Source organism: Gallus gallus, chromosome 20 (genome assembly GCF_016699485.2).
Source record: "Gallus gallus isolate bGalGal1 chromosome 20, bGalGal1.mat.broiler.GRCg7b, whole genome shotgun sequence".
NCBI classification, from domain to species: domain Eukaryota; kingdom Metazoa; phylum Chordata; class Aves; order Galliformes; family Phasianidae; genus Gallus; species Gallus gallus.
Genome location: NC_052551.1, coordinates 2,521,943 through 2,548,246, shown reverse-complemented (window position 1 = coordinate 2,548,246; position 26,304 = coordinate 2,521,943). Strand labels below are relative to the sequence as shown.

The following is a 26,304-nucleotide window of genomic DNA, read 5'->3' as shown; positions in this document are numbered from 1 at the left end:
CTCACTGAGCTGCCTGTGCTGTGCTCCTCATCCCACTCGCTCCCACCCTGGGGCAGAGCGGTTGGTGGTGGTGCAGCACGCTGGGATCCCCACGGTGAGCACTCGGCTGGGATTGAGACCAGAACAGGAAATAGAAAAACCAGACAGCAGCATCTGCAGTGTGTGTGTGTGTGTGTGTGTGTGTGTGTGTGTGTGTGTCAGTCCTCGCCCGCTGCTTCCTGCCTGCGTTTGGGTGGATCTGAGCAGAGTGGGAGCGGGGCAGTCTGGCTGCTCCGGGCTTGGCAAAGGTCTGTGGGAGGGCAGGAGCCATTGCAGTGCGAGCAAATGTGGGCCGACGGGGGTGAACGGTTCCCTCCAGCACCACTGGGGCAGCAGCTCTGTTACATCCCTACAGCTCCCTTTGCAAGACCCGTTTCAAAGCGCGACGTCTGTTTCCTTTCAGAGCTGCTGGAACTGCGGCCGTAAGGCCAGTGAGACGTGCAGCGGCTGCAACATCGCGCGCTACTGCGGCTCCTTCTGCCAGCACAAGGACTGGGAGAGGCACCACCGCATCTGCGGGCAGAGCCTGCACGGCCACAGCAAGGGGCTGGCACTGCCTGCGGGGCGCTCGGCCAAGGGCATGGATGGCGTGCCCAGCCCCAGCATGGAGAAGAGCTCGGCAGCCACCTCCCGCTCCTCCACGCCCGCATCTGTGACAGCGATAGACACGAACGGACTCTAAGGGGGAAGTTTGGGTTCAGCCCGTTCCATTCATTGTCCTGGTGGTGTTTTTTGTTTTTGAAGTCGGAAAATAAAACCCCCAGGAACTCCTATCAGTCGACACGTTGGACAAACCCAGGCCACCTCTGTTGGAAGCTCTGCCGCCCCTCCAGCCTCGCTCAGTGCACAGAGAGCTGCAGCCCACCTCCGGGGCTGCAGGAAGGAGTGCTGAGCACGCAGAGCCCTGCTGCTCGGCTCACACACATTCTTCACTGGGGTGTCTGAAGCCCTCTGTGTTCAGCCCCAGGTGTATCTGCCTGTTGTTACCCTGCTCCCAGTGTGTGCTGCTGGCTGTATGCTCTGCGCCACCGGAGCTCATGTGCCAGCAGGAGCATCCTTCCTGCTGTGAGGTGATAAGGACAGGATCGCTTTGGGGATGGGGGGCAGCAGTTGGGGCTCAGCTCCACTCCAGGGGCTGTGCTGAGTCCCTCTGGGCCGGGACAGCAGCAGTGCTGGGTCTGACAGTGGACCTCTGAACTCCTGCAGACCAAATCTGACTCCCTCACAGGCAATTATTGTCCTTTGCACCTGGGTGCCAATATCTGCAATGCAGGAAGCTTTTTTTTTTGTTGGGTGGAAGTTGTTGGTTTGGGACTTACTACTGTTTTCAACCACAGAGGTCGCAGTGTGAGCGCTGGGTGCTGTCACAGCCTGCTCTTCCCACACAGCTCCTGCCCCAGAGCCCGACCTGAAGCCGTGGGGCCCAGCAGCCCCACCCCGCTCCCCCTCAGCTCCCTGCAGCCGGCAGTGCCTGCAGAGAAGCTGCTCGGGGCAGGGGGTGCGCAGGGCTGTGCTCCAGCACTGTGCTGTCAGCAGTGCAGGAATGGGAGGACCCGCAGTGCACCCGTGCTGAGCTCATGCTGTGCTGCGCACAAATGGGACCGAGGAAAGCATCTGTTCAGCAAAGCTGTGTTTCCATGACTGGTTTTGTGTGCTCGCTGGGTTGGAGCCCAATGAGGCAAGTAATTCCCAAATTAGTTTTGATCACTTTTTCCATGGGAGGCGAATAATGGAGCTGCAGTGAGTGGTCCCAGAGCTTGCAGCGCTGTGTTGGGGCTGAGCAGCAACGGTGGCCTGCAGGGACTGCGGCTCAGCTCTGCGTCTGCAGGGTTTTATCTTGCAAAGTAAAGCCCCAAAGTCTCCTGGCTCTCTCGGAGCAGCTGTGGTCAGCCCATGGCCCGCAGCGTGAGGGCCGGGCGCTGCCTGCGTGTGTACATAGATCGTCTTCCATCATCCTCATGCGACTTTGGTGGCTGTGTATTAAAATTAACCCCAGGTAAATGAGTACAATACTAACAGTCATGGTTAGAATTATTTTTTTTCCAACACATAACGATAAATGTGAGCTCTGGACATGGGCAGACTCGTGGGACTGAGTTTTCTATTTTTCTTTTTTTTTTTTTGACATTTAATTCTGTAATAGGAATTTGTTACTTCATTCCTGTGCATAACTTATTTAATGTACTGTATAAAGGAACCCAAACTGTTACAGATGTATTTAGTTTGTTCTACTCGAAAGTAGTCAATAAAAAGACTATTCATCACACCGCACCTTCCCCTCTGTCGCTGGGGGCAGAAACATGGGGACAAAAGGGGGGGGAGAGGAGGAGGGGGTGGCTCGGGGGCTGTGGCCATGCAGGGCTGAAGGGCAGGCACTGCTTGGGGCTGGGAAAGTATTTGTGCCCCAGCTGCCCCCCTGCATTGCTCAGCAGCTGTGGCCAAGCTGCAGCCCCCAGCATTTTGCCCTCCCATGGGTGCCACCCCCACCATGAGCCACCCACCAGATGGGGCAGCAGGCTCTGGGCTGCTGCTGCTGCTCCTCCACTAAGGAAGGGGTTCTCTTGCCCTCATCTCCATGGCTGGGGTAAGCAGAGCCCTCTCCTGCCCCCCCAAGCCCTCCCCCTCTGTGCCCGACGGCCCCGCACCAGCTGTGCCCTGTTCTACCGCAGGCTGGTGGCATTTTAATAACTACAAATGGAGAATGGAGTTGAACCATTCAAATTAACATCTGTGGTGTAAGCCAGCAGGGAAAAGAGGTGAGGGGCAGGCCAGGTGTGGTGCTGAGCACCACGCTGCTGGTGCAGGACAGGCGCGTGGCAGGCGAGGAGCTGTGACATCCTCCATCTCCTGCAGGGCCATAGCACAGTGCCCTGCCCATGTGCCCACACTGGCTCTCACTTCACACTGCTCCCAAGAGTTCAGTTTCTGCTGGCTCTGCTGCGGGGAATGCAGCGTGAGGACACGGCTGTCACTGTGCTGTTACAGCCAATGCACTGTCCTGGCTCCTCGCACAGTGCCATGCCCGACCCACAGCATGCAGTAACAGCCACACACTCTGTGCCTGCACTGTGCCAGTTCTGTTTATGTTCACTCAGCAGCAGCACAGAGCCAGGAGCTGCACTCGGGCGGTGGCACCACAGTGGCATGCAGGGACCTGGTGCCACGCTCAGCTGCTCCACTGGGAGTAAGTAAATCAATAAATGAATTACACAAAAAGAGCAAAAGGGTGAAACAAGGCTGGGGCCACCAGACGGGCAGCACTGGGGCTGCAGGAGGTGAGCGGGGCGCAGAGGTGACAAACGTGAGCGCAGGCGGTGGCATGGAAGGGGCTCCACGTCCTTCTGCGTGCCAGCAGCATCCGGAGCTGCTGCTCGGGTCAGTTGTTGTTCATGATCCACCAGGATGCTGGGGAGGGAAAAAGGAGGGCTCAGGGGATGCGGACAGGGAGGGCAGGACATGGTCTTGAGGGGAGGGGTGGGTTGTGGGGGATGGAACGGGGATGCAGCCCTGCTCAGAGAGCTGAGGCTCCCCTGCAAGGCACCGGGCTCAGACGCACCAGCACCACCTGCATGGTAAACAGTGACAGTGAGATGGAGAGCAATTTGGTCTCAGGAACAGCCTCCAAACTCTCCCGTCAGCAGGTCTCTCACTGCACCCTTAAAAATGAAGCTCAGACGCCACCTCTGGGACTGGACCAGGAGGGCATGCGCTCTGCAGACCGCTTTCTGGGATCAGGGGAAGCACAGGGGGCAGTCAGTATGAGCTCCAGCTGGGGCCCAGGCTGGCAGCAGCAGGGCTCTGCGTCTTCTACCAGGAACTGCTCTCACGTGCTCAGCAGTCCAGGCTGCACAGCATATTTGGAAATACAACGTAGGGAGCTGCTAACTGCAGCACAGCCTCATCGAGCCCCCACTCACCTGGGAAGAGCATGGTGGTCAGCAGCTCCGGGGACTCCAGCAAGCTGATGGTGGCCCGCTGGAACGTCTTGCTGTGGCTGGACTGCAGGTGGCTGTTGGGCAGTGTGCAGGGTCAGGGCCAGGAGCTCGTCCTGCTCCAGCCCAGGGTGGGGTCTGCTTGTGCCCCTGGGCTGCAGGAGGGTTCTGTGCCAGGCAGGGGACAGGACTGCACTGACACTGCCCGGAGCACTGCTGCTCCTGCCCCACTCCAACACCTCGAGCTGAGTGCTCAGCCCCCCTTGCTGCCATCAGTTCTGGGACAAAAGGGAACGAGGGAACAGGACAGGTTGCTGAGGGCCCCGACATCCTAAGGGAATTCCTTTCCCCCCCACCCAGCACGTCCAGGAGTACCTGGCCCCACACCACACACAAGGAAAGTCCCCTGACCTTCTCCACGAAGCCGCGTCCTGCCAGAACTCATAGAGGATGAAGCAGGCCTCGTCCGTCAGCTTGCAGGCAGACACACTGTGGGAACAGGAGCAACCTGAGCTGGGGACACTTGGGAACAAGAGGCACAGCTCTGCACATGTGCCCCCACCCGGCTGCCAGAGAGCAGCAGTGATGCTAGGGCGCAGTCACGACCTGGAGCTGCCAAGGGGAACCTCCACCACATCAGTCCAACAGCCAGGAGCTGAAATGCCATTGGGGTGACTCTCACTGCTGCCCAGGAGCAGCATGGAGGTGTTTCCTTATTTCTCAGGGAGTGGAACGCAGAGCCATGGGACAACCTGCATTGGGCTGTGGCAGCTGCAGGAAATAAGCGGGGGCAGAGAAGCCTAAAGACACACAAGGATGCCCAGGCAGCAGCTCAGGGCTGTGCCATGCACAGGGCTGCACCATGCTGTGACGTTCCCTGAGGTGGAGCACTGAGCAGGGTCCTCTCAGGCTCCACTTCTGCTTCCCACTCGCATGGAGAGCCCACAGTACTGCCCTTGTGTCACACTGACAGTTCTTATGATGGAAAAGCCCATCAAGTCTAAAAAAAAAAAATACACATAATTCTCCCTGCCACACATGTCAAAACAAGTTTCTTCCTTTTGTTTGCACTGAAATGCAGTTTTGTACTGTTGAAACTGAAGAGCTGAAAAATGGCACTTTAAATGGGAACAGCACAAATGTTTTCCTCTGGAAGCAGGCTGAAGCCTCCCCTGGGAAAAGAGAGACTCTCCAGCAGCAGCCGCAGTCTGCAGGGACACAGTGACTGAGCTGTGCCTCCACCTGGCCCAGGGCTCCATCCTTAGCTCTGAGCTCTGGTTCAGTGCTGGGACACAGCCTCGATCTTACGCCACGGCTTTAGAAGGTCAGGATGCTTCCCACCAGCACCACGCATGCTTTACGTGAAGCAATGCTGTGACATGAGCTCTACCCTGACTTTTTTCCCTTCCTCTCAAGTCTCTCAATGCTGCACTCTCTTACAGGTGTATGGCACCACCATTCAGGCTGGCATAACTCCCTCTCACCTCCCAGCACTGCCCTGTGCTGTGCTGACTGACGGGGCTGAGGGCTGCCCTGCTCCTTCCCCCACCACACTTACTGCAGGCAGCTGCTCTGCGCCGTGGTGACCTCCATGTAGGACCTGAGTGCCTGGCGAAACTCCTCGATGCTGCCCTTGGCCACAGAGATCTGCCTCTTGGCCACCAGGATGCTCTGCAGGAGGACAGGCAGTCAGCAGCAGCACAAACAGAGCCATCCCCTCGCTTGCCCTCCTCCCTCCCTGAAGCAGGATGGGACAGTGACAGCAAGCACAGGACAGCAGAGGAGCCAGGCTAGCACCACAACTGCTGGGTTTCCCTGTGTGCTTGCTCCAGCTGAAAGGGACACCCCAGCCGTGGGGCTTGGAACAAAGCTGAGAGGTTTGGGTGCTCACAAGTAGAGCACTGCCCTCCTCGGGCTGATCACAGGCACACACACACCCAGAAGCTGCACGTCCCTTGGGCTGCATGTGTCCTGGGCAGCAAACACAGCTTCGGACCACAGCCAGTGACTGTCTCAGTGCACAGAGGTACACAAGAGACAATCTGTGCACACATCAGTATTACTGCAAGAGACAAGTAAGAGGACCAGCACTTACTTCATCTCTTCCTTTGCACGTTGCTTCCTCCTTCAGAGGCTCCAGGCGTGGGCTCTGCATTTCACAAAATCATTGTTAGCTGAGAATTTTGTAATAAAGCAAAATGAGCAGCCACCCACAGCCCAGCCCAGCTCGGTGTGAGATGAGCACCACCCCAGAGGTGTTCAGGTACCTGGGGATGAGGGGATGTGACACACACATCTGTGGGGCTCTGTGGGTCCAGACTGACTCACAAGTCAGGGTCTGGTGAATTGGTGCAGCTCTGTAATGAAGCCAGGGCTGAATACCACAGCTATTGGCACGGGGAGAGGTTCCATCACTGCTCTGGCACTGAGGTGTGGGGCAGCCCCCAACCCCCCGCACCTTGCACTCCAATTTCTCAATGAGCTGCTGGAGCCTGGAGATCTGTGCCATCCACTGGCTGTCAGCTTCCACACAAACACCTGTAGAGGTGAAGGCAGAGAGATGTCACCACAAAAACTACCTGAAGACTCATAAAACCACAGAAGTTTCTAAACCTCTGATATAAACCAAGAAACTGATTTTTGTACTGAAACCCTTCCCGCTGCTCAAGAGATGCAAAATCTCACAGTGGTCTGGGTTGTAATTGCTGGGTGCAGCAGTCCAGACCCTGCTGCAGACTGTCCTCATACTCAGTCCAGGCAGTAGCAGGGTGGGGGCAGACACCCTGACCCATGGGACAGCTGAGCTACAGTACCTGTGGTCAGCATCCCAGAGTAGGGGTCTGTTGGAGACAGACAGATGTTCTTCTGTCCTCTGCGCCCACATCGCCGCCCTGACCTCAAGCCAACCAAAGCCTCTGATTTCTTTATGTCCTTTCTGAAAGAAAAAAAATGCAAAGGAGGAGCTGGGGTCAGTCCTTCCCAGGGCCAACTGCACACTGGGGTCACAAAGAGCAGCTAGAACAGATCCCTTCCAGAAGCACCCCGAGTGCCAGCACCCTGTGCCAGGGCACAGTGCATCCTAGCGAGCACCCAGTACCTCTCCCGTCCCGCCTGCTCTTCCATGGTGTCCACAGCACACTCCAGTGAGCCCTGCAGGGACTGCAGCTGGTGCATGGTCTCCCGCAGCAGGAAGCGGGTCAGGAACTGCTCCATCTTGGAGGAGGTCTCGTAGCTCTGCAGGGAAGGGGAGAGGAACCATCAGATGCCCACAGCTCTGCACGAGGTAGCACAGACATATCTGGAAGGGGACGGTCCTTAAATAAGCTTGAGCTGCTCTATCAGAGGTCCCCCGAGCTCCACCTGTTGGCCTTGCAGAGTCTCTAGAAGGTACCTGAGTACACCAAGAGAGACACAGTGGGTAACACCATGCAGTCAGGGGACTCCTCCATGTTTCCTGGCTTTCCCAAGATGATGTGCTCAGAGCTGCACACCTCACTCCGACACACAGGCTGCCAGCTGAAGCTCCTAGCTACTCTGGACAGAAGCATGGCAGTAAGGGTTGAAGGCTCAATGGCAGCATCACTCGCGTCCTCCCAGCATGTGTGGATGGGAAAGGAGCAGTACCAGCAACACGGCCCCGGTATGCACACAGGACACTCCAGCAGGCAGATGGAGTGTTCCAGTGCTGCAGAGAAGCCATCACTGCTGCAGGAAGGTGATCAAGGCCAGCTCCTGCCCTGCTGCAGGAGTCCAAAGTAGATTTGAATGCTCCAAAAGAACTGAACTGCTTTCCCTTGGTGCTCCAAGTTGTTCATGGGCCCATCCAACATCACTGCAATATGCCCACACTGTGAATTCAGGGGAGCTTGGATCGCCTGGTCCAGCTGCTCCAAGGCCAGGCCCCAAGGCTTCAGGCAGGAGGTCGTGCACATCCAGAGCACCACAATAAAGCCAGCCTTCCTGGAATCCCTGCTAGCACAGCAGGGCCCCACAGGTCTATGTGGGGAGCCACATCCATGGGAGGAATGAGCTGAGAAGGGCTACACAGTGCTTGTACTGCAGCAACGTTACAGCAAGAGATGATCTCTGACCATGACAACAGAGCAGCCCAGCACTGAGTATGAAGTACAGGTGGGGAAAACCAGAAAACTGAACTCACTCGTTGTAATTTTGGTATAAAGGTAGTTTGGTGCTTCAGGGAGCTGAGTGAGCCCCACTCTGGGCACTGAGCTCAAATTCTCCTCTCCAAAACAGATTCCAGTGATGTGGTTGCATTATTGAGGTCAAATACTTCCAATTCCTATTCTGTTTCTCTCCAACATACAGAAGAACTGAGGATCCCAAATTCCAACAGCTCTGCATAAAAGCATTTGGATGTAACCCTTCCAACGCTGCTGTCAGAAATGGTGCAAGGCACAGACCCTGTTCCAGGGCCACGCCAGGCCTCTCCCCAGGAGCAGGGGGAGGCACAGAGCCAGCAGTCCCACACAGCAGAAACAAAGTCGTTAATGTAATTACCCAAACAGACACACTCATCCTGATGCTGGAAACAGCTCTGCCTGCAGCTGTCACCTCACAGGGCTGCAGCTCTATGCAATGCCAGCTCCTGGCCTTGAAAGTGGAGAGGATGCTCATCTGCAGAGCAGGCACAGACAGCTGCAGCTGCTCTCTGTCCAAGCAGACAGCTCTCACCACAGCAGCTGCACTGTGCATGGATTTTTATCCATCTCTCAAAACGAATCCCTCTTTCCTGTCAGAATGAGACGGAGGCAGAGAAGCAGCTGGTGGTGGTGCAGCCTCAGGAAGCAGAGCCCCAGCTCTGTCCCCCTGTGCTGCCTGCAGTGAGCAGCTCACATACCCTCAGCCATGCCCACTCAGAGGGAGCTGCACAGCTGCACAAAACAGAAACCCCAGCCTCGCTGCAAGGTCTGCGTCAGGGGAAGTGATTCCCCCTGCCCAGAGCAGCAATGGGAGCTGGGGCACCTCTGGAACACACCTGGGGATGTCCATGCTAGGTGCACAGCGCTGAGACAGGCTCAGGTTTCCCTTCCCAGCTTGTCCCCAACTACACAAAGCTCAGAGGAGAGCTCAGACTCCTGACAGACATGTCTGGAGGCTCCAATCTGCTCTACACACAGCAGCTGAGATGAGCCCACCTGGCTCCAACATACACCTCCACTGTGCTCCAATGTCCACCTCATACTGTGCATCTCCAACCACTCCGAATGGACAAAGCAGGGTTTTGCTTTGTCCTGCAAGCGTTTCAGATGTGCCCTGTGCACAACAAGCCAGCTCCCTCCTGTCCTGCTCAAAGACAGCACACCCCTGGGAGCACACAGAGAGAAGGGTGGAAATAGCCATCCTTCAGGAGCCCTATGGAGCTCTCAGGAATCCAGCAGAAAGCAGAGGAGTCTCCAAGTCCCAGGGCACATTGCAGGCACAGCGAGGAACTGCCAGGCAGCACTGCATCACCAGAGCCCCCTGGGGTTCCATGATGAAAAATGTTCTCTCTGGCCCACATCAAGTAATGGGCATCTCAAGCCTGGGGTCAAAGGAAGCATTTCAGCAGACATCAAATGCTATCTCACCCCTCTGCATCACCTTAGAAGATTTCATACCAGGTAAAGATTTCATACCAGGAAATTTCATAACTGATTGAAAATACACCTTCTCTTTGATTCAGCTGCACTGCTCACTTTAGGGAACAAAAAATAAAAAGAAAAAACCCTCTTGTTGGGTATTGCAATATGCACTTCAAACCCCACTGTCAATAGAACCTCAATAAAATACAACTCACTGAGCACACAGCAGCTTTTGCTCACAGCAAAGGCTCCCGGAAAGCAGGAAATAACTCAGTGAGCACAAGACAAGAACTGTGGTTGCAGAGTGGTATTCAGCTCCACTGACCCAAACAAAAATCCCAAAGCAAGCAAGAACTGATCCAGTTGTGCTTTGAGAGGTTTTATTTGTTTCTTGTGATGGTGGTTAAACTTGGGACACAGAGTGGAATAGGTGAACAGGCAGTGCCTGCCAATGGAGACATCAGAGCATCTGATTAGGAGGGGTATTTGTAGCTTGCTTTGCAGCATTTGCAGGCTAGAGAATGAGAAGATTCCAGCACAGAGGATCCCTGTTAGAGATATCAGACTGTTTGCATCTTACTCTGATGCTATTATACTGCAAATGCAAAGTTCAGCCACAGAATAAGGTATATTTAATATATTACAGCACAGCTACCAGTAGTTATACTTTAAAAATACATAATTATTATATTAGGAAACAAAGAACCAAAAAAAAAAAACCCAACTCTTTTCTTGAGCAGGTGTCTTTCTTTACCACGTTTCTACCAAAGAGGAAGGCTGGGAATGCATGAACCCTGACATTTTTTTTCCTGCCAACTGAGGACGAAGCAGAACGAGCTCGTGCAGGTTTGCTGCCCACACAAACGCTATTTCCTACAGTCACAGCTGTCACAGCAACGGCGAGGATGAACCTGGCTTCCATTTCCCACGCTCCTGCAGCATTTTGCAGCAGCCTACAAGGTGACTGCTGGCACTGAGCAGCTGAGGGCACAGCCAGGAGACACCCTGCACGTCTGTGCCAGGCGTCCTGCATGCAGAGGTGGGAGCACCAAGAAGGTTTTCAGTGGCACCGCTTCAAACCACAGCTTCCACCACAGTTGCACCACATTCCTTCTGAGCTCTGATTTCTGTATTTCCCTCCCTTCTTTTCCTGCAGCTCACTGCCCAGCACTGTCTGAGCAATCCAAGCCCATCTCCCATGAGGTGTGTTTTTGTTGTGTTAACGAAGCATCCCATGCTCTGTTTTCCATCTTGAAAAGTGGGCTTGTATTTACCTGAGGCTTCCTGCAGCTGTGGAACAAGTGTCTGGAGGATACAGGGGTAGCAATCCTCAGGCAGCAGAAGGAAGGAGCCACTGGAAGCAGATCACACTCACAACCAAGGGCTGCTGTGATTCCACTGGTGTAACCCAGGCCAAATTAGAGATGCCCTTTTTCCTTTAGCTGGTCTGGGTGTAACAATCAGAAAGGTCAACACGATGGAATGGTGATACAAGAGGTGTAAGGACAGACGTACTAATGCAATAGAAAGGTGCTATAAGGAAAGGAGAAATGACTGGTCACCTGTCTCAGAGGATCTCAGCTCACAGGGGAAAACTCCACAAAGAGATCCTTCCCCAGTGGCAGTCAGCCCCTTATATGAGGTCTGAGAGGTGCAGCCAGGCTCCACCCCTTCTGGTCCCACAGCTGAATTGCCTTCACCTGTGTTCCCAGGGCTGACCGGGTCCTTTCCCCAGGTGCTCAATCAGTGGTTCAGGCTAGGACTCAACAGTGCCCATACATCCGGGTATCACTGCCTCCATGAGCATCACATGAAGCTCTCTTACATAAAGCCTAGGGAAAACCAGGCAGCCATTGAAAATCCTCCACCAAGGTGACCCCACAGCCCTGCTCTGGAGGCAAAGTTTCATAGTGAGGGCCACTTCAGCATGCCGGGACCTTTCAGCCTGCTCAGCACGCAGCACTGCTGCACCTCCAGCAAAACCCACAGGAGGAAGTTTCACTCACTCTCAGTCCTCAGCCACGGGGGCACTAGGGATGATTGAGTCAACAGAAATGACAGACAGACACCATATGGGAAACCTCCATCCTCTGCCCATTGCCCTGGCTCAGAGAGGTGTGAGTTCTGGCTAAAATCTTCCCACCCAACCCTAAAAAACCCATTACTCCCAGAATAGCTCATTTGGAAATACAAACATGGGAAGGTGCTCAGGTCGCAGCAGGCTAAGAAAGCAGTGTTTATCATCTTTGCTAGCCTCTAGCAGTGGTACATTTCCCACAGCTCCAACACAAGCCCTGGTTTCACCTTGGGTCACTCAGGGCAGGGCACAGAGCAGCACCCAGCAGCACCAGCACTTGCATGGAGGCACAACCACACACCTTGACCAGGTGCTGCACAACCAGCAAGCCCTGCCCTCCTCCCAGCTCTGATCAGAGACACCACAGGTGCAAAAACAAACCCACACAAACCTGTTTCAACAGCAGAAACCTGCTTCCCTTTTCCAGGGAAAACCTGTGACATCAGAAACCCCCACCAAGCTCCATTTCCTAGAGGCTGCATCCAAGGTCTTCAAATTTCAACAACAAAGCCAGCGCAGGTTGCTTTTTATTTCCTCAAGCCCAATGAAAAAGGGCAAGAGATAAGGAAAACAAGAAGTTAATTTAAGAAAATGAGTGGTTCAAGGTGTGTGCTGAACAGGGCTGCAGAGTGATGTGTAATTATAACGGAGCTCACTAGGATGTTTACACCAGAAACTATTAAATGAATGAATACATCATGCCAATGCTGTGAAGCAGACAGTAATTGTGCTGTACTTGGGAGAAATACATGAATATACAATGAATTCATTATTAAAATAAATAAATAAATACAAAAATAAGTCAAATAAAGCATAGCTCTCTCCAGATGAATCATTCTCTCCCTCTGGATTTGCATTTAATAAGATTGTGTGGGGAGACACTACTGAGGCTGGATCTGGTCAGAGGAAAGCGCAGAGAGCAAGATCATGGGTGAATTTACAGAGACACAAACACCCCAGAGAGCTGCTCAGGGTTGCTGGCAGCAGGACCCTTTGCTCCTCTGACCAGTAGGGAACTGCCCTTTTTTTTTTTACCTACTCACCTTCCTGGTCATGGCCCCAGGTACAAAACTAAACCATTTCTTACTCCGCAGATGCAGACAAGATGTCAATACCAAGAAGGGTCCCTTCCAGCATTTGCTACTGCTCTCTTGCAGCTGCGGTTCAGCTGCAGTGCTGCGTGCCACAGACCCCTGCACTCCGACACGCAGGCAGGAAGGCAGACAAAGCAGTACACTGCTTGGCCTCATTAACAGCCTCAGATCTGCTTCCCCTCAGTATAAGCTGCAGGAAGAGGGAAGGCATTCGTAGCAGGGGTGAACTCATCTGGGAGTCAATGGATTTCACCATTCTTTTCCTTCTGAACATTTGGCAATTTCCTGAAGTGGCCCTTTCCCTACAGCAACTGCTGTCCCCTCTCCATGAGCAGAAACTCATATCCACTGAAGCTCAAGCTTGAGCTGCCTGGCGCAGGATCCACCCTCAAGTAACCCATCCACATCAAACCTCTTTGAAGCAGATGACCTGTAACACCTGGGAAGTACCACATCTACAGCCTCTGAAACCCAAGTTTAACGCTGAACAAGAAGATGAGAACACCATTTCTGTTATCCACCCTCCTGCCTCATCCTTACCAGCTTGGTTTTGTCCATGGCTGCCAGGACAGCAGAGTTGAGCGTTTCCAGTGCAGAAAGCACATTCCTGTACTCTCCAAGATATGCTGAGAAATAATCTGAAGTGGGAGAGAAAACACAGTGAGCTCCCAAAACGTCTCCTTCCTCGCCTCCCTTGTGCCAGCTGCTTCCAGCACTGCATGGGGCATTCCCATTCCCGCCCAGCAGAGACACCTCCTGCCTGGCACCAGATGGACAGCCTATTTCTGCCCCAGGGACAACTGCTCCATCCCTGGAGGAAAGCAGTGATACCCTCTGTCACCCTCTCTCGGTCAGCTGGGACCCACACACAGGGACCCATCAGTGCCACCCAGCCTGCCCAACCCAGACGCACAAAGCCCCTGCAGAACTCAAGAGACGAAGCCCCTCCAGAACAGAAGATCAGCCTACTTACCACACAGCTTCTCTGTGTCCACATTGCTGCAAGAAAAACAGTTTTGTTAGATGGTGAGGCTGGTTTGGGAGAAACAGTTGTGGTGAGTGGGGTCTTGAAGGCTTGTCCGGAGCCCCCAGTGAATTTACTGCTCTTTCAATGCATTTTAAAGGCTGTATTAGAAAGATAAAAAGCCACAAAAGCTCAGGAGCTGTGCTCAGCACCTGCAGCATCAGGAAGGCGTGAAGAGCATCACCTCTGCTCAGGTCCTTCCCATGTGACACCAGTCCCCCTCCTGTCCTCTCTGCCCCACACATGGCCCTGGAGCAGCTCCTGTAAGGCTGACAGACACAAGGTACCTGCAGACAGCAAATAGATGATAAAGGAAAAAAAAATAAACAACCAAAAAACAGACTGAAAAGCTTGCTAGCTCCCTGAACCTTCTTGATGCCAGGCGCCAGACAAGGCAGGAGTCCTGTGGGAAAACCATCACATGCTTGAGGTAGGCAGGGACATGGTCCCACTATTGCAAACAGGATTGTGGCAAAACAGTCCCAAGTCTTAAACCCAGAGCTGTCACCCTACAAATGCAGCTCTGCACACCCAGCCCCTGCCCCCTGGTCGCAGCACTCTCAAGCACTGCAAAGGGCCAACTTCCCTGTTCCTGCTAATAAAGACACTGCTGGGGTGGAGAGGAAGGAGGACACATCCAGAAATACCTAGCAGTTTTGGGGCACAACGCTGGACACTGCCTATACACTGGCAGATACACTCAGGCAGCCAAAGCTGCAGAGCAGATCTGCTTGTGATGCCTCACATCACCTGCTCAGCTCCCGGGGAAAATGCCCCAGGATGTCATTTATTCAAATCAGCCTCCTTGAGAAATTCTGCTGTCTCAAAATCCCCCAAGTGTCTGCAGCTCTGCAGCTTTTTTTTCTTTTTTTCTTTTCCTCCTTACACCTGATTGGAAAAGTGGAAAAGTGGAAGACAGTATAAAGAATGATTTTTAAATGCTTAAGTGCTGTCACGTGTGGAGGAACTGGTGATACCTGGAGCTTGCTGGGCTCCCAGCACAAAAGTGGCTGCGGCACTGCTGCTGGTTTCTGCATCTCTCTTTCTGCCAAGATTCCATGATCTTTAATAATACATAGTGCTTCCAATTATGAAAATATGCAAACCCCAGTGGGAATGGCAATGTCCAAGCCTCTCATTATTGAGCTGACAGATGTCAATTTTACATTTCCCCAGTCTACGTGGGAAACATAGCACCTTGTCAGTGCTCCTGCTGTAAGCAGATCAATCCACCTGGACCAGCAACGCCTGCAAAGCTCAGCAGACTGCAGCACATTGCTGTTTCACAGCCAAGAACACAAGGGCAGCCCCATGCAGAGAGCAGGCTGCAGGCTCAGGCGTGGGGCAGCTGGTTGGCAAAGTCCCATGACACTGGCTGCCTTGGGCTGTCACCTGGCCCCATGACCCAAGAACCTGCACAGCCCCAGCAGACAGAGATGGGCAGGGGAACACTGGGATGGATGGCAGGTGAGTATGCCAGGGAGGACGGACTCAGGAGGATGCTCCTGCACTTGGGGTTTGCAGGAGAACCCAATTTCAGGGGGCAGGAACACTGGGAGGGCAAGTACTGGGGTCATGAAACAGAAATTGCATAACCAAACCTCTTTGGGAGTAAAAAGCTCCTGGCAGTGGGACTGCAGCCCCTGCATTTAGTTACTTGCATCAGGTATTACTTAGGCAGGAGACAGTCAGTACTGGGATGTGGTTTGGTTCATCCACATTACACCACTGCAGGAGCTGATTAAGACAGAGCTCTGGACCACAGTCCAGGCACTGCAGATAGTTTTTAAAGTTGATAAAAATAGTGTTTCCCCTGAGATACAACAGAATCAACAGAACCAGTGCCCCTTCACCTGCCAATTCCTCTCTGTCAGGTTTTACTGATCCCAACTCTGAGAAGCTCCATGCATCCCACCACAGCTCTGCCATGCTGACGGGTTTGAAGCACAAATTTAAGTTGCAAAAATATCTTGCTCCTTCCTATTTTTTCTACAAGTTTCTGAAAGCTGCCTGGAACCTGCAGAGCTGCACGAAGTGTCTTGCTGCTGCACTGACACAGAGACTGGGCACTGCAGCATCCATGGCACAGCTTGTGTAACCTGTGCTCCAGAGGAATAACTGCAGCTGCTGGTTCCCATCCAAGAGATGGGTAACACAAAAGAGGAGATGTGGACCCAAGTTAGCAAAACCAAGTGGGCAAACTCTGTATGGCCATTGCTTCCCAGGTCCTGCACCTGCACTGCTCCTGCCTTGCAAGAGTGCAAAATCACACTTGGTTCTTCCCATGTCAGCACTGAATCATCAGCTGCCAGGGCACAGCACTGCATGGTGAGAAGAGATAGAGGGCAATAAGAAAAGGGTAAAAAAAAGACAGAGTGCAGTACCAATAGCTCTTCCCTTTGCTCCTCCCTCTGACACCTCCTCTTATCACTGCAGGACAGGCATCCTCCGTCTCCAAAGCACTTATTCTGAGGCTCCCCACATTTCCACATAGCTGTATTTTGACTACATTCAAACCTCTGATTAACAGTAATTAAGCTTGAACTGATGATGGAGGATCTTGTCATCATTATGTTTTCAGGATTTTGTCAGAATGCGCCTGGAACTGATGCAATAAAACATCAATCAGCTTCAGCGAAGCAGATGGGAATTTTTTTCTTCTTTTTTTTTTTTTTTTTTTACCATTTAATGTTCACATTGGAAACCTCTGCTGCGATCACAGAACTGGCTCCAAACCCTTACGCTGCGCTCTTTAGAGTTAGTCACTCTCCAGAGTTGAAAGACTGACTGATGCTGTGACACTGAGCATCAGAGTAAAGAGTATCAGGACGCAATGTGACACAATCAGTTCTTCCACAGCACCAGAGGCTTGAGGGAATTTCCTGAGAGATCTTAAAAAAATATAAGGTCAGCAGACCCTCAGAGAACCCAAATCCTTCACTCGTGGCTCAAGATCAGAACTCTCAACAGACTGTATCCAAGCTCCTGTCAGCCTGATTTGACATCCCACACAAAGGAGGATGTGCTGGAACTCTCCCCTGCTCCTCCCCCCCTCTCCCAAGATTTTCCCAACTTATGCAGAACAGAAAGGTTTGTGAGATCTTCCTGACACTTTCTGGGGCACACTGCATCAGTCCATGCACAGAGCAGTGAGTTCACAGCACACACACCTCGGTGCTCTGTCCAAACACCTCCCATGCTGGCTCTCAGCCCACTTGTGCAGAGCAAACCCATACAGAAGTGCTCAGGAGGGGACAATCCCAGGCTGAGTACCTCTGCAAGGATCTCAGGACCCACTGCTGCCCACCTGCCCAGGCTGAGCACACACACACAGGACTGCTCTGGCAGCAATCTGCGTGCTGTTCCTCTCAAGACACTTCTGCAGCAATGGAGCTTTTCCAGTCCTCCCAAAAACATTTGGCTTTTCTCTAGCAGAAGTTTTGGTGGATGAAAACGCACCCAGGGAGATGCAGTCTGTTCTGCTCCAGTGCCAGCTTTGGCACTGCGCTCTCTGACAAGCGAAACGCAGCAGTGAACCTCGCTGTTGGACTGAGGTACTGCCAAAAGTTGAATTCAGTTTCACTACAAAACATTTTCTAAATGCCGAAGAATTAGAACGAGGAGATATTTTAAAAACAAAATGGAGTATCTATGAGAAATGCAGAATAAAAACGTCTCGTAGGGAAACAGAAAACCTTCAAACAATCACTCAAACAAGCATTTTGGATTAGAAGTTTTTGCAAACATTCTGATCAGATCCCTCCATCCAATTCAGTGAACACACATTGGGTTACCCCTCAGCCTTTACTCCACCTGCTCAGAACTGAGCCGAACCTTACAGAGGCAGCTATAACAAACACCACCAGCGTCCTGCCTGAGCACCAGGTGACACCGGAGGTGGAGCACAGGCAGGCAGGAAGGACAGAGAGGAGGGGAGGAAAGGAAAGTGTGGTGCTGTGGGCTCTCTGGAAGGAGAACAAATAATGCATGAGACCTCTAAAATATTAATCTTCCCAGATGTCAGCCTTGTGAGCCAGGGGAGCAGATGCAGGCTGGCAGTGATGAAAGAGAGTCAGTATGTGTCTGGGCAGCACTCCATTACCCAGACGCAGATAATGTCTGGGTATAAAAAAAATCTCTGTTGCTGTGTTTCCTTGGGTCAGGCTGTCACTGACAATGAAACAATCTTTTCAACACAGACCTGATGAACACAGCACCCTTGTGACCAAATACACCCACTGGATTAGAAGTGAAACTTTCCCACTGTCAGAAAAACTACAGAACACAACAGGAGAAAGCCAGGTGTGTTTGCAGAGCTGACCATGCTTATGCTGAATTCATGTGCAAGAAGCACACCAGGAGCAGGTTGACCTCTGAAGGCCTCTGCCCACCTTTGATTTCAGACACAAGCAGGTGGTGCTGAGCATACCTCCAAACATGCTCTGCTCAGTATAAATGCTTGTTTCCTCCATTAAGCTCAAAGCCATCACAGCATCTGCAGGGAGAAGGCTTCACTGACAGCCTCGTAATACCTCTCATGATAACCTGTGGAATATCACACAAAGTTATCAGATATCAGGACTCAAAAAAGCTGGAGAAAGAGGCATTATGCTACACAGCTCAACTGTGGAACTAACTTTCAGCCTGCGAGGCTGAAGCTGAAAATCCAAATGGTTTCAAAACAAAGTTAGATTTGTGGAGGACAACAGGAGCTGGTGATGTTGTCTAGAAGGTCCTAAACTAGTGATTGCTGGAAGGGTAAAGGTGCTTCCTAAATAGTCTTGTTAAGCCCCTTCTGTCAACACCAGTGGCAGAAAGATACTGAGAGAGACAGAGCCCTGGTCTGGTCCAGTCTGGCTCTTCTCCAGGAGACAGCAGGGCTACAAGCACAGCCTTTACGAGGCACCAGAAGTTCCACAAAGTGGGAGTCCTCCCTGAATGCTCCAAGAACAAATGGCAGAAAGCCCGACTCCAGATGCAGAGCCATGGGAAGCTTTCCTTGGTCCAGCACTCCAAATATTATCTGATTTCTCCATCACCTGTGCTGTGCAGCAGCTAAGTAGGTCTGTGCAGAGCCCAATGTATATTTATCAGTTCCATTTTATGCAAACAAAGAGCAAACCCTGTGACATCTCTGAACTGAAGTCTCTGGCAAGGTCAATGAAGCCATAAACTATCTAATGCATCCTGAAGCTGCCCAGAGCCAAGCCTGCTTGCCTGCCCTGGACAGGGTTTCTGTGTCACTTGTGTGACAGCAAACACCACGGTTCACTGCCAGGCCAAATCCAGTCTGGAGCGGCACCAAGTGAAAGCTGACACTGCCTCATGGAAGGCTGTGCACAGAGCTGGCAACAGTGGAGCTGGCCCCAGAGAGAGGCCTCATCCCAGAGGAGGTGGCAGTCCCTGGTAATTTCTCCCTGGGGACAAGGCTGCCTGGAAAGCCCTCAACCCTGCAGGCACAGAGCTCCAGGCCAGGATCAGGGCACTCTGACAAACACGTTGTTTGCAGAGGACTGGTTGCCTCCTACCAGGCAATTAGCTGAGCACCAGGCTCCTGCTCCTGGAGATGCCACTTGCTCCTTCACCAGCTAATGATCAGGTTGGAGAGATTAAGCACAGCTCCCTTGCTGCCACAATCCCAAATCCACCCCTCTCCCACCTGCTCACTGTCCTAGAACTAACCCTGTGCACAGGCACATGGCTCACATCCCAGCCAGGGACAGGAACAGAGGATGTTCCTGAAACATCTTCAGGGCTGGGCCTTCCCATCTGTCCCATCTTTCCATGGAGAACTGAGAGCATCCTTGCAGGACAAGGGGTCTCCTGAGCTTCCTTGAAGTTAGTGAATGCAAAAATTTGGAAACTAACTTTGTCTGCAAGTTCCTTCTGGTCTTCATGGCAGAAAGAGATCAAACAAACAATGGTCATGCCCTGCTAATAGATGTCACTAGCTCAGTGCTGCAAACACTACGTTGTCATAGCTACCACGCTGTCATTACAGGTGACAATTTCCAGAGAGCACCACAGCAGCCAGGGCCACACACGACTCTCAGAGCAGGCATGCTGCCCCGGGGCAGGGGGCTTGCAGAGCCAGGAGGGTACCAGGCAGTTTGGAGGGGCCCAGCACAGCACCCTGCCTCTTCCATAGGCAGAAGAGCTGAGGTTTGGTGGAGCTGCTGCCCAGAGACATCAAGAAACCCATCTTGAAAGCAATGATAAACCAGGAGACCACTACTGGTCAGATGGAGCCCTCTGTTTTACTGCAATCTGTTTTCCAGTGGTAATGAATTGGTGATGACTCCAACATCATCCAACATCACCCTGAACTGAGGCTCAGTGGAAGGAGCATAGAAAGGCAACAGCTCCCTGCTACATCCCTGGGTTCCCAAAGAGACTAAGGAGGCATCTGCAGGTCACCTCCTGCTGCCGTCATCCAGCGAGCCCACCTGACTTTATACATAGCAGCAAGCAGTCACTGGAGGAAGATGCCCTCCAGCCCTCACACAAATGGTACAACATCTCCTCAGCAGCTGCCTAAGACTGATACATATCACAGAAAGAGGCATGGGGGGCTGCAGAGGCACCAGCCCACTTCTTTACCCCATCACTAGATCAAGAGCATCACCTAACCCACCAACCCAATGCTTGGTCAGAATCAATCACTCCACTCACCCAACCCAGGGTGGATGGCTCAGGGACTTGCAGGCAGGGACTGCTCAGAATTTGCAGTCAAGTGGCACGACAAACCCAGCAAAGCCCAGCTGATCTCCCTAGGCAGCCCCAGCCTACAGGAGCCCAGAGTTAAGCGCTGACCTAAATTCACAGTTACACTGACACTCATAAGGCCCATTTCTGGTGGAAAGTTCTTACATAAGTGAAAACCAGCTCCCTGTGTCAGCAGTCACAAAGATAACTGTTCATCGTCCTCACATCACCACATGCTCCTCCTGCAGATACACAACCTGCTCTGTAGAGCCGTGTATTTCTGGAAGACATTTTTCAAACCAACATAATGTAATTTTAAATGGATGCTTGCTCTTATGGCACTAAAGTAAATCTGATAGTGCCTGTTCTCAGAAAATCTGGTTTCTCTCATCACCAGTACTCATAGTCGGTGTTTAATGGATTTTAACATCTGCGTGTCACAAGAGTTAGGTTTATCTCACCCTGACTATTTATTGCACCCGCCTCCAAACGTCCTCCATCTACAGCCAAGCAGTTTCATATTCTCCTTCATCTCCTCTCCTCTGCACCACCGTGGTACTTACTCTGAATGACGCCTGTCAATGCCACTGAACAACTCCCACAGCTCCTCCGAGCTGAGGATTCCATCAGCAAAATAGTTCTTGAACTCCTCAAATGACAGTTTCCCATCATCTGCATTTAAACAAAAGGGAAGAATAATTATATATCTGCAGAAAGAAGCATACAAGCCCCAGCAATCCTCTCAGCAGCCTCTTTACAGAAGCGTGGGATAGCTGGGCGTGTTGTGCATGATAATTAGAGTGGAGATCTCATTGAAAGCGCATCCCACCAGTCAGAGCAACCCCATCAGACACCTAGCAGGGATGGCAAGCAGGGCAAGTGCTGCTAGGTGGGAATTTCAGCTACCCTGATCCTTCCAGAAGACCTTTGTTAACATTTTCAGAAATGTATTGAAACTACACTTAAATATGTTTCCTGGCTGGCCTTTCATTCGGTTCTGCTCAGTACAGAGCCTATTGTAAGTGTCACAATGAGGATGGTATCAGGTTTTTATGGAAAGAAAATCTTTGCTTTGACTCATGAGCTCTCTCTTTCCAATCTGTAGAGAACTGACGCTCCTGAGCTGCATTTTGATCTGCAACAAAGGTGGCTTCTGGAACCTGCAATCTACAATGAAAGAGAAGAGCCAAGGTAGGAGGAAGGCTCAGAGAAACCACTCGTGGCATTGAACTTCTTGGCTTAAGGGTGCCAAATATAACTCCAGCCTAATAGTGAAACATGAGGGGCTCTGGTGGCATTGAAGAGGAGAGTCACCCAAACAGAGGGCAGTCAGTGCTGCAAGGGACAGAGAAAAAGCCTGATGGATCCTGATCAGCCCTGCTCTGCCTCCCATCGCACTGCCATAGTGCAGTAGTGGTGCAGGTGGTGACACCTCAGCTGAGTGAGAGCCCAGCACCCACAGCCTCTGTGCTGGGTGACACACAGGCCATGCTGAGTTTGGGAAAACTGCTTTCCCAGCCCCTGGCCAGAGCCTTCACCTCCAGGCAAAGCAGAAAAGCAATTTTCTTCCAGGCAGAGAGCTGCCTGTTCTTGTCCTTCACTCTTCCAGTGAACCTCTCAGTGAGGAAGGGCTACAGCTTTACCCAGGGCTGAGAGGGGGAGGAGGCAGCAGAACAAAGCACTCACCGTTCTTGTCCGCTCGCCGGAAAATCTGAAAGGGAAAACAAGACAAGGTTGAGAGCAGTGGCAGGGAAAGCAGTGAGCACAGCAGCTGCCAGCCCTCCCCAGCCACCACAGGGGAACCTCCGGCCCTGCAGGAGCTGTGGGGCAGCCCACGCCACTGGGGCTCGGAAGGACAGCGTGCACAGACTGCTTGGTGGGAAATTTCCCTTTGCAAATGCTTAAAACCATTTCTCTCCACTGCACAAAGCTCTCAGCACAACCGCTGATGCCCAAGCAAGCCCAGAGCATCTTTTAGAGAACGCAGAGGGAGACAAGGTAGAAAAGGCATTACTGCAGCTTTGCTACAGCCTGGTGATGGAAAGCGTTTAATTTTTCAAATCCCTTAAATGAAAGAACATTAAGCAAAAAACACTCCATAATGTGAGCGCTTTGCACGTCATCACCAACATTTCAACCATCTGCAGCTCTCACCCTGCATGTTGTAACAGCCCTTCACAATTCTTCTGTATAGGACACTCGGACACGTGAACCCCCGCAATGTAACTAATAATTAATTCATTCATCTGTAACTAATTCTGTCCCAGAGCACAGTTTGAGCACTGCTCTGGTTAAGCATCTCAACTCAAACCACAGGGCCCAGGAGAAAGCCAGGTTTGCTTATTGCTTCCCCTCTCCTTTTTCCACCAACAACTGTCTGAAGGTCTTGGGCTGATTCTGGAGAGGAACAGCACAATTTCACAATTGCTGAAGGCTGAGAACATCTTGCCAGACAGAACGGTACAGGCTTTTGGCCAGCACACCCTAGCAGAGCTGACAACAGCAAGCTGCGTGTGTCATAACTTTCCTCTTCTTAACTATCTCTTTCAGGTCTGAAGAGAGATCAGGAATGAAAAAGGGCAGGGCAAAGGGAAAGCAGGCTTTGTTATGCTCTTTTCCAAGCACCTGCAAAATAGAAATCGCTCATAAACCAGCCCTGGAGCAGCTCTGCTCCTCACTGCTAGAAGATACATCCATGAAAGCTGCCCTTGCAAGTCCAGCTCTGTCCCACACTGCTTGCTGGAGGTTCTGCTACACAGCCCATAGCCAGCCCTGCACGCACAGCCACAGAGATGTTCCTGAAATTTGCTTAGACAAAAAGGCAGCTGAAACAGTTTCCTGGAGAAATCTCATTCTTGAAGCCAGTCCCCACAGGGAGCTCCCTGGTCTGTCCCCATGGCCCAAACCAGAAGCAGGGACACCTTGCAGGAGGATGCTCTTCTGAGCAAAACCAGGTTCCTTTGCAGCACTGCCCTGAGCTGCCCAGCATTAGGTAACTGCGCCTGCAAGATGCCGCTCCTGGTCATGCCAGGCTGCTTTCCTCACAAGAATATAGGGCAGGGCACTCTGAGTGTCCATTAGGACTCTCAGGATGGACTTCAAAGCTTTCTTGATACCAACTAAGTACAGAAACTTGCAGCTTGCACACACTGGGGATTTCTCTGGGTTTTAAAGCAAAACTTTCTCCAGGAGAAAGGGTTTGCTTGTGTACCTGCTTCCAATCAGGCTTTCAGGGCTACACTTTCTTCCATCACCAAAGCCAGCTCACTCATCCCACCTGCACCCCAAAACACTGCCAGTGTCACCCAACTATTACTGAACTCAGAATCAAGGGAGGCCAAATGTTTCCCTCTCCCAGGCTGGCCTGACTCACTGTGGTCTGCCAGCAGGCTAGGAAGGAGGACACAGCTTGAGGGGGGGGGGGTTGAGGAGAATGCCATGGGGCTGGGAAGGCTGCAGGTCCCTAACCTGGGGGTCCTTGTCCTGGATTGCAAATCACAGCACGGAAATGCTTTTCACACACATACAAAAACCTACACGTTCCAGCAACATGTTAGAAAAGCCCTGCCTGTGTATGCAGCAGAACTGTCTGAAGTTCATCTTTGCAAGGAAGGAAAGGCAACATCCCCTGAGGCCATGTGATGCTGGGGACAGCAAGGTTCCTCATCCCACCTGTCCTCAGCCTGGGAACAGAACAGGTCTGGGTTGGCAACTGGAGAACCCTACCTCCATCCTCACATGTATTCAGGCTGCCAGGCAGTTCCAGAAACACAGGGACATTGCCTCAAGCCTGAGAGACATGTCCCTTCACCCAGGCTCTTAGGCTTAAGCCCAAGGGACCACAGCCTTGATCAGTGCCTACAGTGACAGCCAGAACAATGAAGGAAGACCTGAGCCTACTTTCATTTTGGGATTAAGCCCCTTGAGCACTGGAAAAGAAGGACATTACAGGGCCCCTCCTGTTCGCAGGGCTAGAAGCAACCTCTGCTCCCAGGCACTCAGCAGGGGACACTCTGGTTGTAAGGTGGGGGCAGTCACCCATGGGCACTGCAGGTCATTGCAGCATACGGCCGTGCCTCAGCCACAAGGCTGGCTGTGCAAACAGCTCTTCTGAATCTCTGGTATACAGAATGGAAAGCAAGTGAGTCGTAGGCTCCAGGCTGGGGAACACCTGGGGCTTGAGATGTCTACAAAGACTAATAATTGCAACAGCAGTGCAGCAGTTCACATAGCACTCATGCTGAAGCACCACAAGCAAAGCCCTCCTTCTTACCTTCCCAAAACATTGGTGACTTCCAACAGGGGTGAATGCAGGCCAGGAGAGGTGACCTGGCTCCTCAGAGTCAACCGGGCACAACTTGCCACATGCAGATAGGCAGATCCCACTGTTCTCCCTCTCATCTGGTCTCCCCTGTACCTCCCTGTTTTCCTTATCTTCTTTTCCCCTCCATCTCTCATTAGTGAAAGCACCTGAGCTGCTCAGGAGCCCTCTCCATTACACACATCAGAGAGGAATCCATCAGTGCTGCTCCCAGCCCCCTGTCCTACTGCCATCCCTCTCTTCAGCCCACAGCTCTCAGCTTCCTGGCACTGCCACCATGTCCAGATGTGCCCAGAGAGCCACAGTCCCCCAGCAGCATCTCTGCAGCCTTGGGGGAAAAAGCAGGCTCACATCCTTCCAGCACTTGGAGGTGCCCAAGGCAAAGGAGATGTCAGTATCAGGGGGGATGCCCAGGGTTTGTGCTGTGCTCATAATGCTGCCATTGCTGTGGGTCTCACTGGGCATGTGGGACTGACTGGGAGCCTGCCTGGCTGCGGGAGGAGGGAAACACACAGCTGGGCTCCATGAACTCAGCTGGGAGCTGGTCTGCCGTGGGGAGCTGGCACAGGAGGCATTCAAACCATTCTGGCGAGCTCCAGAGTTGAGGCAGGAGCACAGCAACCCGGAGGGAGAGGGAGGGAAGCCGACAGAACCCGGGAAGCGGTTGGTGTGCCATGAGAGCTGCTGGTAGCGCTGTTAACACTCCACATTTTAATTGTCTTAACGACACTCCGAGGGATAGATCTGGGACAAAGCAAGTGCCCAGAGGATCTGAGCTGTCACCACTACAGCCCTCCTCCAGCCCGCGTTCCCTCAGCCAAGTAATTAGTGCGGTTAATGATGCTGGCTGGAGAGCCGTGCAGCCTGAGCCTCTGCGGAAGGAGGGGGACCTCCAGCCCCGCGCTGAGAGCTGCCCGCAGGAGGGGCGATGAGCCACGGCAGCAGATGGGATCTCTGCCTAGGGCCGTGCCCACAGGAAGCAGCAGGGCCACATCCAGCCCCGGGGCCGCCCCCGGAGCCCGGCATGCAGGGCTCGCTCACCCACCGCTCCGTCCCCAAGGCCGCGGCTCACCCCGCAGGCACCCCGGCTGGCTCCGGCCCCACCGGCGAAGGCCCCCGCCGGCCACCCGAGCCTCCCACGCCCCGCCCCGCGCTGCCCCAGGCCTGGTCACGCCGCGCCCCGCCGCCCCCAGTTCCAGGCCCCGCGCGGCACTCACGTCGTGGAAGATGGGCAGCGGTTCGCGGCGGGGCTCGGGGCCGGGCTTGGCCGGCAGCAGGCACACGGCCAGCAGCTCGGCGCACGCCATCATGGCCGGCCCGCTGCCTGCCCGCGGGGTGCGGGGCCCTCCCGACGCGCTGCCCGCACCACAGTACCGCAGGAGCAACACGCTCCCGCCTGCCCTCACCGAGCGGTCCCGCAGCCGCCCGGCAACTTTGCCTCGGCGCAGGGCCCGCCCCCGCGGCGCTCCGGTTGGTCGCGCTCGGTGATTGGCACCTCAGAATCGCGCCTGTGATTGGCGGAGGGGAACG

At 53.0% G+C, this 26,304-nt stretch overlaps 2 protein-coding genes across 6 annotated transcripts in view; one reads left to right on the top strand and one right to left on the bottom strand.

The window, feature by feature from the left end:
• The window catches only part of CBFA2T2 (CBFA2/RUNX1 partner transcriptional co-repressor 2), a 51,435-nt gene extending 49,130 nt beyond the window's left edge, over positions 1-2,305 (top strand). For all 4 annotated transcript variants that reach the window (NM_001011689.2, XM_046902818.1, XM_046902820.1 and 1 more), the window contains 1 exon segment: positions 443-2,305. In NM_001011689.2, coding sequence (NP_001011689.2) covers positions 443-721 — 279 coding nt within the window. In that variant the 3' untranslated portion in view covers positions 722-2,305.
• On the bottom strand, positions 2,059-26,181 carry NECAB3 (N-terminal EF-hand calcium binding protein 3). 2 transcript variants are annotated; one of them, NM_001030850.2, is made up of 13 exons: positions 25,992-26,181; positions 22,140-22,164; positions 21,017-21,125; positions 13,698-13,723; positions 13,265-13,362; positions 7,069-7,205; positions 6,785-6,906; positions 6,430-6,509; positions 6,067-6,120; positions 5,530-5,642; positions 4,383-4,460; positions 3,957-4,048; positions 2,059-3,444 (listed from the first exon to the last, which is right to left on the bottom strand). In NM_001030850.2, exons 1-13 carry the CDS (start codon positions 26,082-26,084, stop codon positions 3,416-3,418), a joined length of 1,056 nt encoding a protein of 351 aa, NP_001026021.2. In that variant the 5' UTR covers positions 26,085-26,181; the 3' UTR covers positions 2,059-3,415. The 2 variants fall into 2 exon arrangements, with proteins under 2 accessions (NP_001026021.2, XP_024997958.1); XM_025142190.3 differs by lacking the exons at positions 2,059-3,444; positions 3,957-4,048 and adding an exon at positions 4,055-4,249.
• Between the last annotated feature and the right edge of the window lie 123 nt (positions 26,182-26,304).